We start from the raw sequence: 15,635 nt of genomic DNA on the forward strand, positions 1-15,635 counted from the left end.
TATTTCCACAAGCAACTTAGAATATTCAATCAATAATCCTTCGGGGGCGGTTAACTTTTGCGCCATCGCATACTAGCATTGCGAATACAATCACCAAGAGACATAATCAAAGCCTAACAGAGACCATAATCAAGATATCACCGCCACTTTAGTTATATCTATAAACCGCTACTGGAATTTACGATACGAAAATAAATTACACGGCCTGCAAATTTCCATCGGTGAATTTTTGGATGTATTAATGTACTTGAGTATTGGAAGTTGAAATGAAAGCTATAGACACCCGAATGACCCTTTCACTTTCAAACATGTTTCTCTACACCTTACAGATAAATCAAGCACTCTGAAATAGAGTGAACCATTAAATTTAGTTGCATGCCATCTTATTGAAAACCATATTCTCATCCTCAAATGTTGTTACTTATGGATGCTATATAAATCTGAAAAACTTTCAACTGTTTTAGACTTGCCTGTTGCTGCTTTTTAGGAGAACGAGATAAACAGGATCTTGAGATAAGAGATGGAATAGCTGTCGGACAATATAGGTGCATGTTGTGATGCTGAAAAAAGTAATGTGAAAATGATCAGTACTGACGGAGCCTAAACTCAAAACCATTGCAAGGAATACTATGTGATGCTGTGTATATGAGACGTGAGGTACCCAAAATTTTCAGTTAGAAAACAACTAAATAATGATCTATCTCTTTGCTTGTGCACATTAGGAATGTACGCCAGATTTCCTTTTTAAGATACTACGGAGTATATCTTTAGCCAACGACTGTGTGTCCGACAAAAGAGGACTCTAGAAGCTCTCATTTCATGAGTCATATGACTATGGACCAACGGTTTAGCAATAGCAAGAGGACTCATTGTCATTGCAGATGAAGTCAGAGCTTGTGTGTGTTCTTGGAGGAAGATCAAGCCCAATGATGAGAATAGGCTGCTGGTCAGGAGATGAAATGTGAATCCCAGTATTCTGGCTTTGAGTTAGTCTTGCCTAGAAGGTGTGTCTTGTTGCTGTCATGGATAGCTGGGTGTTTCTTGTAGCATTGTTTGCTTTTTTACTTTGCTTTGGCCTAGATTGGCCTGATTGCTTGTAAAGGCTATGCCTTATGTTTGGGTTTGTTTGCATGCTATTAAATGGTTGAGTTACCAAAATAAATAAATAAATAAATATGAGATCATAGCAAAACCATGAGAGGAGGATTACCTGCCAAAGCATATCAATAAAACAATCCAAATGACAGCATTTAACCAACTTGATTCTTTGTACGCCACCCAAACCTGATAAAGCATGCAAAAGCAACAAAATAACGTATATAAATAAATAAATTCAGACACGTCTCAGGAGGATAAAGGAGCGGACAAATACACCTCTCGCTGGCTCCTCATAAAGGTCGAATATATCCAAAAAAAAAAACATGAATACTTGAATCTAATGCTACAGATTTACAGAGATTGAACATAGGTTTTTCTTTTTGTGTTGACTTCATGAATCTTCCGATGTCATGGCACATGGCTGCAATTGGTCATCAAAGTATCTATGCAACACAGTATGTTCAACAAATGTACTGCACTGATTTTGATAAACTTGCAAAGATATTTCTAAGAGAACTTATTACTGTCCTGCTTCTTGGAAATACTTACAAAAAGCAGGGCAAAGGCCATATCAAACTATCAGCCTATCCTCGGAAACTAAGACCATTCGAAATTTATTTAAGAAAGTCATGTTGATTTCATTGCAGTTGACTTGCTGTTGATTCTGCTACAGATTAAAAAAAGTCAATAATAGGTTAATTTTAAAGTAGCAATAGAGCTGGAAGGATGAAGTAATCGAGAATTAAGACCTACCGATAGAGCCACCACATTGATATAGAAATCAATAAGTGTTGCCGTCATCCACCTGCAAACATAGTACTCTGAGATTCAGATGGTTCATAAGCAGAAAGCACATCCAGAATTTGAAGGCATCTAGCACGTGCATAGAAATGTGGATGCCTGAGCTTCTAGCTTCACTTCTTGTGAAATTGGCAAAAGCAATTGAAAGGGACGCAACAAACATGTAAGTGGACCTTTCAGTATATGAAAAAGGAAAGAGACCAAGGGAGATGCTTTCAGTTAGATTAAGAAGTCGGATAAGTGGCCACTATAGCCTAAAGGGGTCAACATAAGATCCCACAGGGCAACTTGGGTGGCTCAATCATTTTCTAGCAAAGTGCAGACATGCAAGAAGAGAGATTTGAGAGAGAAATGTGATTCAATTTCCAAAATAGTCTGTCCGCTATCGTTTTGCAGCTTTTGCTTTCAATTGTGCGCTCAAGTTGTCAAAAAATACAGAAAACTTTATTGGTGTTTTGAAACTTGTGACAGGAAGAATGTTTCAAAACCTACTTTAGGCAACAATCATAAAGACGTTTCTGAGTTGTCAAAAATGAAACCTAGTGCTGCTAGAAACTGAATAGGACCTGAAGATGGAGAATAGTTTTGTTCCCAAAATCAGGATCTGAAATCTACATTTTTGCAAAACGGTGTTTTCAAATAGCAGCTAAATAAGGACTGCAGACAGGAAAAACTTACACCCCATTGGACGAAGGATCAGGACATGTGCACTTGGGCCTTTAACAGTAGGTTGGTTCTTTGTAAAATCCACTTACCAGGTCATGACTCAGAATGATGATAACCACAACTGGACCTGTTTGCACAAAATCTTAAGGGGTTATGGTAACATAAACTTCCATGGCTCATAAGGGTTTTGTATGGGCCTGTTTGCATGGTATGGTTCTTGTTTTTTATTCGGCACGTGAATGGGTATGAGTATGGGTACGTCAATACAGCAAAACCCGATAAATGTAACGGACATGTAGGGCTAGGGTACGATTATAACAAATGTATTTTCAAAATTTAGAGCAATGTATTACACGTAATAATTACAAGTCAAATAAAAGAAATAGCCAAATGACTTGGGTCAATAATAGGTTAACGCCAAACTTAAGGGGTAAATTATGGTTTAACTCCATTATACTGGAGAAACTATAGGCTTAGAAGTACCCATTCTTCATAGACACTGATGCTACAAGCCCTAGATGTCGTGTTGCTATGGAGAATGTAACCCACCTACTTAGCAATTTGCTCTGGGAACCAGATCATATGGTCTACCTTTTCCTGGTTGCAGGTTCCAAGGCTGTATCAGTATGAGGATCACGTTCATTGGCTGAGTGAGTTCTTAAATCACCTTCTCCCATTACATAACCTACTTTTGCTGCTGTTGTTTGGTCTATAAGGAAAACTACACATAGTAAGGTCTTTGAGAATCTAGACCATGATATACTTAAATACCAAAAGCATACATGCATATGTTGAAGAAATAGTGGAAGCTTGTCATTCTAACAAACCATCTAACAGTAGATGATAGAGGCAGATGGGTAGCTGGCTTCTATGGTAGAACTCTGCACTGCTCAAGCATGGAGGCGTAGCTCCGCGCACTGATGAAGGGACTGGAATACCGTGTGGCTCAAGACTTGAAGGATGTGGAAGCCAAAACCGATTCAGAGGTGGCTGTGCAGTATGGAGTATAAGAGAAGGAACCCCAACCAACTCACGCCACAGAAATCTTGTTGAGGACCAGTAGAGCTCTACTAATCAAGAGTTTCTTCACCATCATGCATACCCTCAAGGAAGGTAACAAGGTTGCTTATCCTCTGGCAAATATGGGGGTCGATCAATAAGTCAATATGGTGTCCATTATGATTGCTCCATAGTAAACTGAGAGGGTGCTAAAGGCAGATATGGCAGTAGTGGGACATGTAAGGCCCACTCTCTCCCTCCCTCTCTCTCTCCTCGCTAAGGTTTTTCAGAGCAAATTTTGAGGTGGCGACGGGGAGGAAAGCAGATCCGACAGCTCACCCGCTCCCCCAGTGAGGTTCTACTCTTCTTCTGTGAGAAGCTTTTCCCTAATTATTTTGCTTCCTTCATTTTGATCTGTATTGCAGGGTGTTAATAGAGCATGATGCCCGCGTCTAAGTGAAGGCATTGTAACTCAGTCTATTCTTTTAATTGCGTTATTCTGTGAATTAGATTGGCTGTATAGGCTTTGGCCATTGTCTTTTTATGGAATCCTCTAAGTGCCATTGGGCTACTCTGACTAAAATTTATCGACGTTAAAACAAAAAGAATATGAAGGGCCCTGAGATTGGTAATAGCTTACATAGGCAAACTCTTAGGTTGTTTTTTCTTCTTTTACTTCCGTGTTACGAGAAACATTATAACCATAAATAAAAAATCAAAATCAAAATCAAAAACAAAAAACAAAAACAAAAACAAAAAAACAAAACTGAAACATATTGCTTTTCTAGTGGCTATTGATCATCATGATTGACACCTTAAAACTAATTGATTGAAACAGACCAGATATCTCAACTATGTGACTTTTATGCATACTTCCACACAGTAGACGGAATGAATTGCAGGTTCTAAGGATTCCAAGGGTCTAGTTGGGAATTGCAGGTTCTAAGGATTCCAAGGGTCATAGTTATTACCAACTAGAACACAGTTCAATAGGACCATCCATTTCCACCTCAATATAGAGGATGAGTATCATTGAAGAAAAAAGGGAGAGGGAAGCAATATGCAAGACGTTTAGCAATATCACCATTTTAACTACAATTTTGTCTTCCAAAAACAGATAGAACTTGAAAACTAAACTGGGCCCCCTCCTGTCACCCTGCAATAACTCATGTCTTTGGAATGCTCATCCCTAACTCTAACATCACTACCAGGTTTTTAATTTTATTATGGACAGTACGTGTTAATAATATTCATACTTTTCATACTACTAACATAAAAATAAACTTCAAATACAGCAGATTTACAGAAAAAACTGGAACGAGGAAACAGGACAAGAGTCTAGCGACCTCTTCATTACTGGATCTAGAGTCAGAGGAATAATAACTTACGGTGTGAAGAGCTCTCCGCGAAATGGAGAGCCATCTGTCAATAGAGTGTAAACTAAAGTTGCCAGCATCAAACAACCCAAAGCACTGAAGAAAATTTTTGTAGTTACAACAGAAAACCTTCTCTTGTCTGCCACTCCATCCCTAATTTATAAAAGTATTCAATACATCAGCAGATCTCATCATTTGAGAATTAGTGGCAAAAGAGAAAAACAATGACATTGCCCTGATCTATGGGAAGCACCAATATTCATTGTAGAAGCCCCTGGACATTTTCATCACATAAGCAAACACTCTTCCAAGAGATCAGTTACCATGCTAGCAAAATTTGCAAACTACTACAATTTTGCCTTGCAGTGGTTAGGTACATGGGGAACAATCAACAGCCTAATGATTATGTTACAACTCATGTACAAAGTAAGAAGAACCTTTTGACTTTGAAGAACAAAGAAAAGATGCAACTTTGCAGATTCTATGTTCCATCTGAAAGTACGTTCATGAATCATACCAATAGTTCCATGTCAAAAAAAAATAAAAATCATACCAATAGTTAGAACTTAGAACTGATGCACATAATGAAAAGAAAAAAAGTTCAGTGTCAGTATGTACATATATAAATGTTCTCTCACATTCTTAATCCATAGTTTTGAGAATTGCCTGGGGATTACTTAATGAAATTATGGCAGCAAAAGAATCCAAAATGTGATTAACTTCAGAACTATAACGACCGTGTTTCCATGCTTTTATTCTCTGAGAACATGAATAAATCCTTCATACCAATCAAGCCAGACCTGATGATAACCTAGATGGATTCACGTTGATAAGGAAGTGGAATGTAGCATACCCTGGGCTCTAGGATGTAATATAATATAGTACACTTACACAGACACATCACAACACTGCAGGAATTTATTGGGATCCTTCTATATGTGAGTGTATATGATTAATAATAAGACTTCAAAACAACTACGGTTGTTGAAACACATTGAAGAAACTATTTTCCCCTGTTTCGACCTTTTGCCGAAACTCTACTCAAAATTTTTTATTTTCTGAAGACCTACTCCAAGATTTTAATCCTTCATGTTAAAATCTAAGAAAGAGATCAAGAAACTAAGTGGGGTAAAATGTCCGGATAACTAAATTCACTGATTTGGACCAAAACCATACCATGTTCAAGAATGTGCATTTCAAAACAGAAATTACAAAAGTGTAGTGTTTTTTTTGGTAACCATGGTTCGGCAACAACAGCAGGGCAATACGTCCTCACAGGTAATTATATCTTGTTTCTCCTCCTCCACTCAAATGAAGTAAATAACTCCCCAAAAAAGATAACAAACAAAAGGTTTACATTCTTTTCTTTTTTTTTTGGGTCAAATGGAAATTGAAAGGTTTACTACATTCAAATGTTCAGATCATGAAAGAAAGTTGAAGACAAAATCAGCAGCTAAATTCACTCTTTTCATTTAGTTCAGAAGGCAATGATGTAGGAATGAATCAATTCATAGATTGTACAGTAATTATTTTTATTGGAGTATTAAATCAAAGGTCCCATACTTACTTGGTAGGATATCGAAATAAGACATAATGTATTGGATCTTCCAAAGCATCATGAATCGACAACTTGAGGAATTGCAAAACAATGTAGAAACATGTTGTAATGCTGTAAAAGAAAAGCAGACACAAAAACAAGACAACTATACATCAATTCTGTAATATATGTCCAGATTTTAGTTTGCAAGACATCTACAGGAGTATAAAGTATATGATGGGCAACAATGGTGCACGTCATTTAGTCTCTCTAAAATGAAATAACAATCAAAATGCAGAAATTGTGGACAACTTGGCGCAGCATCCTTTACTTCGAAGCTCAAGGTTGAAGAACTTGACTAAACTTCAAGGTACTCAGAACAAAAACCCATAAGCAATGACAAGGAAAAATGGTTAGTTCAAAAAATGTCCAGCTAACTCTTCCCCCACAAAGGAAATTCAAAAGCTAATTAAATTCAAAGACCAAAAAAGAACCAAGATTTACATCAAAACTGCCACTTATTACCCAATAGGAACCACCGGCAATTTGAACATTATCCCTTTGTTGAACATTATCCCTAATTTGTCGCCATTTTCACCAAGAAAAACTATGGCAAGACAGCGGCTAATATTCCCCTCATCCAATCTAGGAACAGAATCCACTAACAGAAGAAAAGTTGCAATAGGTACAATTTATGTGGGGTACAACAAGAGCGAAAATGCCTCCAACTATCCAGCAAATCATGATCTACTAAATCTGTTTAAGCATTTTGAAGGAAATTTCATATAAAATGGCCCACATTAAAGCAATAAGTTCAAGAATGAATTGTTGTTGCCACCTCTTATAACCCAATTAGAGAACTCGCCATTCAAAAGCAATTACCCACTTCTTGGGCAAAGAAGATGTCGGACCCATGACTTCCTGGCTCTAATACCACTTGTCGTACCGCTTATCCACCATCTCTCCTAAAACCAATTAGTGTTAAGGAGGGTTTCAATTAAATCTTTCATGGCATTCAACATTGCACCCGCAATTCTGTTAGCGGTCGCAGGGAGTGACATTGTGTAACCAAACCCATGAGGACACTCCAGGCCCAACAGAAGAAAAGCAAGAAAGTAATAGTAGTAAACAAAAATAGCATGGTTATCAGTGATTTAAAAAAAAAAAAAGTAGGGGCAGAAAGGATAAAAAAAAAAAAAAAAAAAGAGACTCAAACTGTGTTCATCCTAATTCAACAAAATATGAAGTAAAAAGGGAAATAAGATGAGGATAGTTGATATCTGCATGAAAGATAAAAGCAAAATAAGAGGAAAGGAACTTGCAAAAGTTGTTTCTGTCAATTGACACCGTCGATGCAATCAAACAAATTTGAAACAATACAAGGTCAAGATATACTTTTTAGATACAACTGGATCAGCCCTCTCCCCAGCCAACATCTAACTTCTTGTGACATCCCCAGATTCTCAGATCTTCAATTTGAAACTGGAAAGTAAAAAACTAACAGAAAGAAGCATACCTTCCAAAACATACCAGCAGAACTATCCAAAGTGATGCACTGATCCAGTTTGATTCCTTGTAACACACCCAAGCCTAGAATGATGGTCAGTAGACAAGTACACGAGATACAAGTTATTTGGACAAGAAAAATAAAAAAGTGTGAATCTCTATACAGACCCTATAGCCATGTCACTGGTAAAAACTTTAATCCAATGTTTTGCATATCGCTGGAGGATTTCAGACTATGACCAAAACAAAATTCCACAAGAAATCACAAGAAGCTGACAATAACGAGAAAAAAACAGGTAATGCATCCATAGTTATTTAGCAGCAATACAAAAAGTGCAGTTCATACCCCTAACGCCACGACATTAATGTAGAAATCAATTAAGGTTGCCAACATCCACCTGCAACAAAATTCCAGATAGCGAAATTTATCAAATAATATTAACCAAGAATAAGCTGTTTGTAAGTCATCAAAGTCAAGAGGCAAGTACAATAGTGAAATCATGTTTCCTCAAATTATAACTCCCAACAAGAAAACAAAATGGAAAGTGTATCAAATGCCACGACAACAGTTATAAGTGGTGGGGACACTTCAATTTGAGAAGCTTCAGACACAAGTGAGGTATACTCAAATTTGAGTCCAACTTTTTAATTTTATGGCTTTAGTTGGATGCGTTACAGACACACTCCCAGCTGAGGACACGTTGAAACATTCGTGAGATTAGAATACGATTTTACAAAGTTTGGGGAAGGTCAAAAATTCCATACATGCTTAGGTATTGAATATCTATATGATGATAGTTATTTTTATGTTGATCCCTAGTTTAATTAGTATTTTGATAACAAAATATTGTTTTTCTCAACCTATGAACCTACAATGATATTATTCATAGGAACGTACACAGATATGGTCACGTAACACGGCAATTTTATATTAAGGGGAACATGGATATGGTGGGGGATATGGCAAAAGTAAATTATTAAAAATCATGGACAGAAGTACTTTATTTTTTTGTCGGAACACTGCACAGCTTCTTGTACTGGATCAACAATATGAGACGGAGGAAGTATATTTTTGTATAGTTAACCTACACCCAACAAGAGCTTGCAGAATGCACAGTCATCGAAAGTGACGTTATCGTAGCACAAAGAAAACAAACATTGCTTTTACATTATTAAGAGGCAACTCATGTAAAAACAAACAAAGAAGCAGAAGTGACAAGTTTGTCATAAATTTTAACCCTTAGAAAAAAAAATTACACGATGAAGTGACACGACGTCGTGTCTCAGCATGTGCTCACTTGAGACATGCGTGTGTCCCCTGCATATCCCCTTTTAAATTTTATTCTAAATCATTGGACACGCCACTTGGCATGTCCCATATGTATCCCGAGTGTTCTGGTCGTGTCCCCTATAAAATTATGTTATAATTAATTGGACACGCCACTTGGCTTGTCCCATACAAACCCCGAGTGTTAGCAGTGGGTCCAACACATAAATGACGACCACTTAGGTGCTTCATAGGTCCCAAACTAGTCCAGGTCTAGTTTTGGAAAAAATGACGAGTACATATTGTGTCCATCAATTTCCATAAGCATAAATGTAAGACGAGCAAAAAAGACAGTTGAGGTAGTAATCCAAGAAAAACAAAAGAATGCTACCCATCTATGTAGGATGGATACGGACACGGGCATGCTCGGAGACATAGACACAGATACAGAATACCAATTCTCAAAATATGGGAACACTGACAGGGCGAGAGACACTAACATTTTTCTAAAATATAATTTTGCCTAGTTATGCATATAGCCACTAAAATATAGGTTAGGACTCCTACCGAATGAAATATCGACCAAGGGTTACACTTTTGCCTCAATAGTTTTGAAGTTATAAAGATTTTATCCAAAAAAAGATTTTAAAATAAAAAAATAACCTTGCCGTGTCCCCAAATAAAAATTTGACACGCCAAGGGGTGCATCCCATGTTGCGAAAAATACAATGTAACCGGAGAATCCAGAGAACAAATTCCATTACATAATCTAAACTGAAATTACAGATTCCGAAATGAACAGAAATGAAATGATCGATAACAACTGATACAGAAATGCGAACCGAATCCTGTGTTTCACACAGTATCCCTAAAACAGATTTGCCGCCTACCGAAGGGTGTTGATGTTGAACCGGCGTCTGTCTACCATGATACTCAGGCTAGAACCACAACTCACAGAACACCACCGTGAGCAAGCTTGGCAGACTGGCTCAGTGTCTGCCCCTCTCTCACTTAAGAACAATATCAGAGTTTGCTATGAGGATTTTGTGGAACTTGTGTAGCAATCTGAAATAAGACCACCCAATATACAGCCAGAAATAGACCCTTGAGCTGCTCCCTAGACTTGAAATTGTGGGATGAAAAGCAGCAATGAATAGGGGAAAACCTCCATCCATGAATAAGGGAAATTGATGAGGCTCGGGAAAGCCAAAAGCCTTGGAAGGCCAATGGTATCCCAAGTTCATTCACAATTTTCCAACATCCCATATGTGTTACCTGTCTTTTAAGTGTCAAAGACGGAAACAACGATCTCTAGTAGGTGTCAGGTGTCGGTGCTTCATAACTACCCATTTTTCTCAAATACAACAAGCAAACGCATAAATGGTTTTAGGAAAAATCAAGGTATGTTATGAAGTTTGAACAATACCTAGGGATTGCTTTTTAGCCCAACAAACCACAACCTCTCATGATCTCATCACAATGACGATGAACCAATCCACTTTGATTGTTTGAGATTATATAGGAAACTTCTCAGTCTGACATTTTCGCACCTTTATCACCATCCTTAGCCAAAAAATGGAATGCACGCCCAATACAACTAAAACCATGTGGATGAATTTGGATATTTCCTTTAGCCTCTGGTTAGATGTGGATTTCAAATGACAGAATCCACATTATCATCAGAATGAAAATAACTCAAAAAATCATTTGTGATAGCCTACATATGGATTTAGTTAGGGAGCTAACAGGATGGATTTAAAAAACTATTGATGTAGGTGGACAAATTCAAGTAGTGCTTTTGATCAGCACTAGATTGTAACGGCTTCTCGTGCCTCTTGACCGGAACCCTAATTCGTCGTCAGAACCCTTGACCTGTAAAACAGACAAGGAGTGAGCGCACCTTTGCCTCTCGTGGCAAAGGCCCTCCGATGCCTTTGTTAGTATCTCGTACTGATTGTAAACCCTAAATATCAATAGGAAATCACGTATGAATGCAATGTATTGCGTACCTTTTCCCTCTAAGTTTACCTCATATTTATAGATTCATGGATGCTTGTTGCCCAAGTATCCATATTGCCCTAGGTTTCCTACCTCGTATAGGAAAACCAGGATATCTTGGATTCTCGTTCCCTTATCAGTTTATTTCCTTAATCCTTGTAGGACTCTTTTTCCATAACAAGCCGAACATCCCATTCCCGTTGGGTATCTTTTACAAATCCTATATTCTCGGGATATCACTTTTTAACGGAATACCTCTGTTTCTGGACTCTTCCAAAGTGTTCCCTCTACTTCAACATCTGATAGGACTTCTCTCCTTGTTCGGCCACCTCATAGCCGAGCAGACAGCCTGGACCAGCCACTTCTCATGTAACTGGTCCTTTATCAATTATTTGGACCATTCCTTTCTTTAGGAGTTCTCCTCCTGTTCGGCTTTCTCGTCTCCGAACAAATTACTTGAACAGTGGCATCACATGTCACTTTTCCTTTTATTTGGTCCAATAACTTCTCATGTTTTACTGAACTGAGAATCGTACAACCTCTTTGGACCATTGACTTCTCATGTCACTGGTCCATAGCGCGTTGACCTTTTCTTCACACCGTGTTCGGGCTCTTCTTGGGCCTATTCGGGAATACCTCCCTACAATTGCTCCCCAGTTTTACTCGTTATGGTTTACTCAGATGACGATTAAAGCTCTTTAACCGAGCAAATTTATTCTGCTCCTGCACCTTATTTCATATATTGGTGCAACTTTTCATCATTTTGCCAAGGCGAAAATATCTCTTCGTTTGACCGGTACAGGCTTTTAGTCCTAATCTTTACACGTGTCGATCATTGTATTGCCTACATTAAATGCGGCCAGAGGTGTTTTGGGGAACGGAACACCCAAACGGCATATGGGGTGACATTTCACATACGCCATCCCACTTTTAGGATATTTTTGGGTTTTCGTCCCATTTTTCAAAACCCCAATCTCTCTCTTAGACTCCCTCTGCAGAAAAGAAAGTTCAAGCTTTTACCCGCCATTGAAGCTCTGTTCATCATCTCAAGGCCTCCTCCTTTCTGCTTTAGGGATTCCATCTTCCAATTTCGTAAGTCACCATTCTTTTTCGCTTCCATTTCTCTGGTGGATTTGCTTACAATCTTTTTAGGGTTTCGTCGTCCCCCTTTCTCTATATTTCAAAGAACCAAATAGCTTGTCTGGTTATGGGGAGATTTCGGAGGCATTGTAATACTCCTCAAACCATGTCAAGTTTCAGATCTCGTTATGAGATTCCTGACAACGTAGCTACAGTTTTGGCTCCTGAGGATGCCATCCGTGAAAGTTTTGACTTTGACACCCTTCATACTCCAATAGTAGCCGTCGTTGAGGGCGGGGTTAGGTTTCCATTAGCTCCCTTGCTTCGTCAGGTCCTAGCGTACTATAGGCTTTCCCCAATGCGGGTTTCTGCCAATTTCTTTCGAGTGGTTATGGGTATAAATGCCCAAAATCAGATGTTAGGGACCGCTTTAGGTTTGTACGACATTCACCATTTATACTGTATCTCCAGAACCGGGGATATGCCCTTACGTATTATTTAAAAAGTAGGGATTCTAGAAAGAAACTTGTCCTTGAACTCCCTGACTCTGCTCGAGGGGATGACGACGACTTTTTGATTGTTACGGGCAACTTCGAACCCAGAGATGAGGACGGCCAAGTGATTGGTTTTCATGCTCCTCACGTGTTCGGGAGCCCACGTTAGTGCTTTCCTCCTAATTCATATGGTTTTTCTTTTTTCAAATTAAAAGCTTTCTCATGCTTCTAATTATTCATACTTTGTGTTATGTTTCAGCTTCAAACATCAATCGAGGATATAATATCATAACCCCTCAAGTTCACGTAGCAGATATCAGACGAGCACTTGCTTTCAACGGTGAAGGGACATACCTTGCAGGCCGAGCAAGAGCAGCTCAGGTACTACTCAGCTACAAAGCTTCGTACGGTGGTTTTATTGATCGGCGAACCCGTGCAGCTGACAACCCCATTATAGCTGGTCCTTCAAGACCAGTCCCCGAGCAAGAAGAGAGGCGTTCTCGAACACCTCCAATTTCTGACGAACCAATCCCTCTCGCTGAGGAGGCTTTCAGTTCCCCATCCAGTTCTTCTTCCAGCGGTTACACCCCCTCTCCTCTAGAAATGAACCGGCCAATTGACCTAGGAAGCCTTCTTACTATTCCTGGTCGGGGTAGGAATGCTGCTCGGGGACAAGGTGGTCCTCAAGGTCATGGGCGCCGTGCCCAGGTTCAATCCGATGCACCTCCAGGATTCTCTCCAGAGGAAATTGAAGCCCTTCATCGAGAAAAACGTCAACGTGTGGAGGAATCTCAAGAAAGACCCCCACAATCCTCCTCATCTCCAGCTCCTACGTGGGCTCCTTCTTTCTCTCACGGGAATCGAGCTATCACTGCTCGGGACAGTGTTGATTTAGTTAGGGAGCTTTAACAGGATGGATTTAAAAAACTATTGACTAGGTTTTTCTTTCTAAATTATTCTCTAAAGGATCCAACAAAATACATCCCTCTCTTCTTTTTCTTTTTTTTTGATAAGTATACAACAAAATACATCTCCCCTACCTCTAATCCATGTTCAACTCTAGTTCCCAAAGCCATACATCCTCTGTCGAAATTGAACAGTCTAAATGAAGCCTTGATTGATTTGTTAAACAAAAATGCTACGGGCACCATCGCGGTGCACAGACCGGCACTCCAGATCCCGCACTTATGATTCGAGCCGTTCAATAAAAAAAATTTACAAAAACCGAGTGGGCCTATAAAAAATCAGCTTAATTTGATACGTGTAAGCGCTGGATCCAATCTTCCATTTTTTCATAGAGATTCAGGATCCTATAATCTAAATTAAAAATTAAAAGATTAGATCGAGCACCTACACATATCTAAATTAAGCTGATTTTTCTAGAGCCCACTCAGATTTTTTCTAATAAATTATTTAGGGCCCACTTGGTTTCTTTTTAATTATTGATTCGTGCCGGACCCAGGGTGGGCACCATCGGTGGCTGTAGTCGAGTTGTTAAATTCCATGGATAACAACAATTGTTGTTGTAGTTGTGATTTTTGTTCCATTTTTTGACGTTTCACCTTTTAATTCAGTGTAATTACTAATAATTATCAATATCCTTCTTCCTCCTACAGATTACCCTAATACCCAAGTGGGATAATTGCTGATCATACAAATTTTGTTGGTATGATCATACCAATTCAGTGTAATCATCATCACGTATCTGTGTTCAATATTAACAGAGAAATCGATACTCCATGTACTTACGCGGGTATATGTGTAATTAGAGAGAGAGAGACAGAGAGAGACAGAGAGAGAGAGAGAGAGAGCGTACGGAGTGAGAAGGTCTTTACGGAAAGGAAATCCGTCGACGGAGAGAGTGTAAGTGAGAGTGGCTAACATCACGCATCCCAATACGCAGAATAAGATTCTCAAGCCAATTGCCAGTGACATTGCCATTTGCCACTGCTCGCTCTCTGTGCGTGTGTCAATGTGTGTGTTTTGGGGGATGTGAGAGAGAGGGCGGGAGGGAGGGAGAGAGGGCGGGAGGGAGTAGGCCTCTGCAAAAAATCCATGCACCCGCGGACCCAACCCGATCCAAAGGGTCTCGGACAGAATCGAACATGCATGTTCGGTCAGGTACGGGTTTGCTTTCTGTTAAAACTCAGATTTCGATTCGGAGTTTGGGATGGTGCTTTTCTTACCGACCCGACCAATTCATAAGATTAACTCGGTTTTTGGTCGGACCCGACCCAACGTAAAAAATCAGACTCGCGAAAGGTTCTTACCACTTGTTCGGTTCGGATTCGGAGCCTAAAATGAAGTTACCCGAAATGTCGGGTTCGGATTCGGGATGAAACCCGACCCGTGCACACACCTAGCATGAAGTGTTGTGGGGGACGCAGAATATGAGAAGGCCATGAGTCCACGTTTTCGTGATTAGTGGAGTATTTTTCAATTCAACAAGCGCCACGGGAAAAATCCTCGGGAGTATCATGTATGTTGTGTACACGGTATGGTTTTACGTTCGTCGTGCAGTCAATTCAATTACGTAGTCGTGATGGTCACCTAGGAAAAACTCTGATTCAAACCACCAGCTTTGTGGTCCTTCTTAATCAGTGAATCTCAATCGTTTTCATTCCCATTTATGCCCCGTTCATACCCTCACAACTGAAACCCAATATAACTCCTCTCAATGGGCCTTACTGTAAAACGTCACATAATTATTGACAACGCTAGCTTCGTGTCACCAAGAACCCCATGGAAAATAAAATAGGCCAACTTTCCAAACAAAATGCATGATAGCATTCAGACTGCAGAGTGGCTCCCGC

At 39.3% G+C, this 15,635-nt stretch overlaps 1 protein-coding gene across 3 annotated transcripts; it reads right to left on the reverse strand.

Annotated features, from left to right (window-relative positions):
* Nucleotides 1-218: 218 nt before the first annotated feature.
* Nucleotides 219-14,866, reverse strand: LOC131329061 (uncharacterized). Of its 3 annotated transcripts, XM_058362120.1 has the most exons (9): nt 14,639-14,765; nt 10,141-10,363; nt 8,330-8,381; nt 7,994-8,067; nt 6,508-6,609; nt 4,953-5,093; nt 1,852-1,903; nt 1,211-1,284; nt 219-560 (listed from the first exon to the last, which is right to left on the reverse strand). In XM_058362120.1, the coding sequence occupies exons 2-9, from the start codon at nt 10,176-10,178 to the stop codon at nt 461-463; spliced, it is 633 nt and encodes a 210-aa protein (XP_058218103.1). In that variant the 5' UTR covers nt 10,179-10,363; nt 14,639-14,765; the 3' UTR covers nt 219-460. The 3 variants fall into 3 exon arrangements, with proteins under 3 accessions (XP_058218103.1, XP_058218102.1, XP_058218104.1); XM_058362119.1 differs by lacking the exon at nt 10,141-10,363 and having other exon boundaries at nt 14,639-14,866; XM_058362121.1 differs by lacking the exons at nt 4,953-5,093; nt 10,141-10,363 and having other exon boundaries at nt 14,639-14,831.
* Nucleotides 14,867-15,635: the final 769 nt, after the last annotated feature.

Source organism: Rhododendron vialii, chromosome 6a, assembly GCF_030253575.1.
Source record: "Rhododendron vialii isolate Sample 1 chromosome 6a, ASM3025357v1".
NCBI classification, from domain to species: domain Eukaryota; kingdom Viridiplantae; phylum Streptophyta; class Magnoliopsida; order Ericales; family Ericaceae; genus Rhododendron; species Rhododendron vialii.

What these genes read in the sequence shown, in the direction of transcription:
- LOC131329061 (XM_058362119.1), bottom strand. Translation starts at nt 14,763, where the DNA reads ATGGCAATGTCACTGGCAATTGGCTTGAGAATCTTATTCTGCGTATTG. An exon ending in TTAATGTCGTGGCGTTAGGG is followed by an intron (nt 8,068 to 8,329) that starts GTATGAACTGCA and finishes CCATCATTCTAG; the next exon opens with GCTTGGGTGTGTTACAAGGA. An exon ending in CTGCTGGTATGTTTTGGAAG is followed by an intron (nt 6,610 to 7,993) that starts GTATGCTTCTTT and finishes TTTCTTTTACAG; the next exon opens with CATTACAACATGTTTCTACA.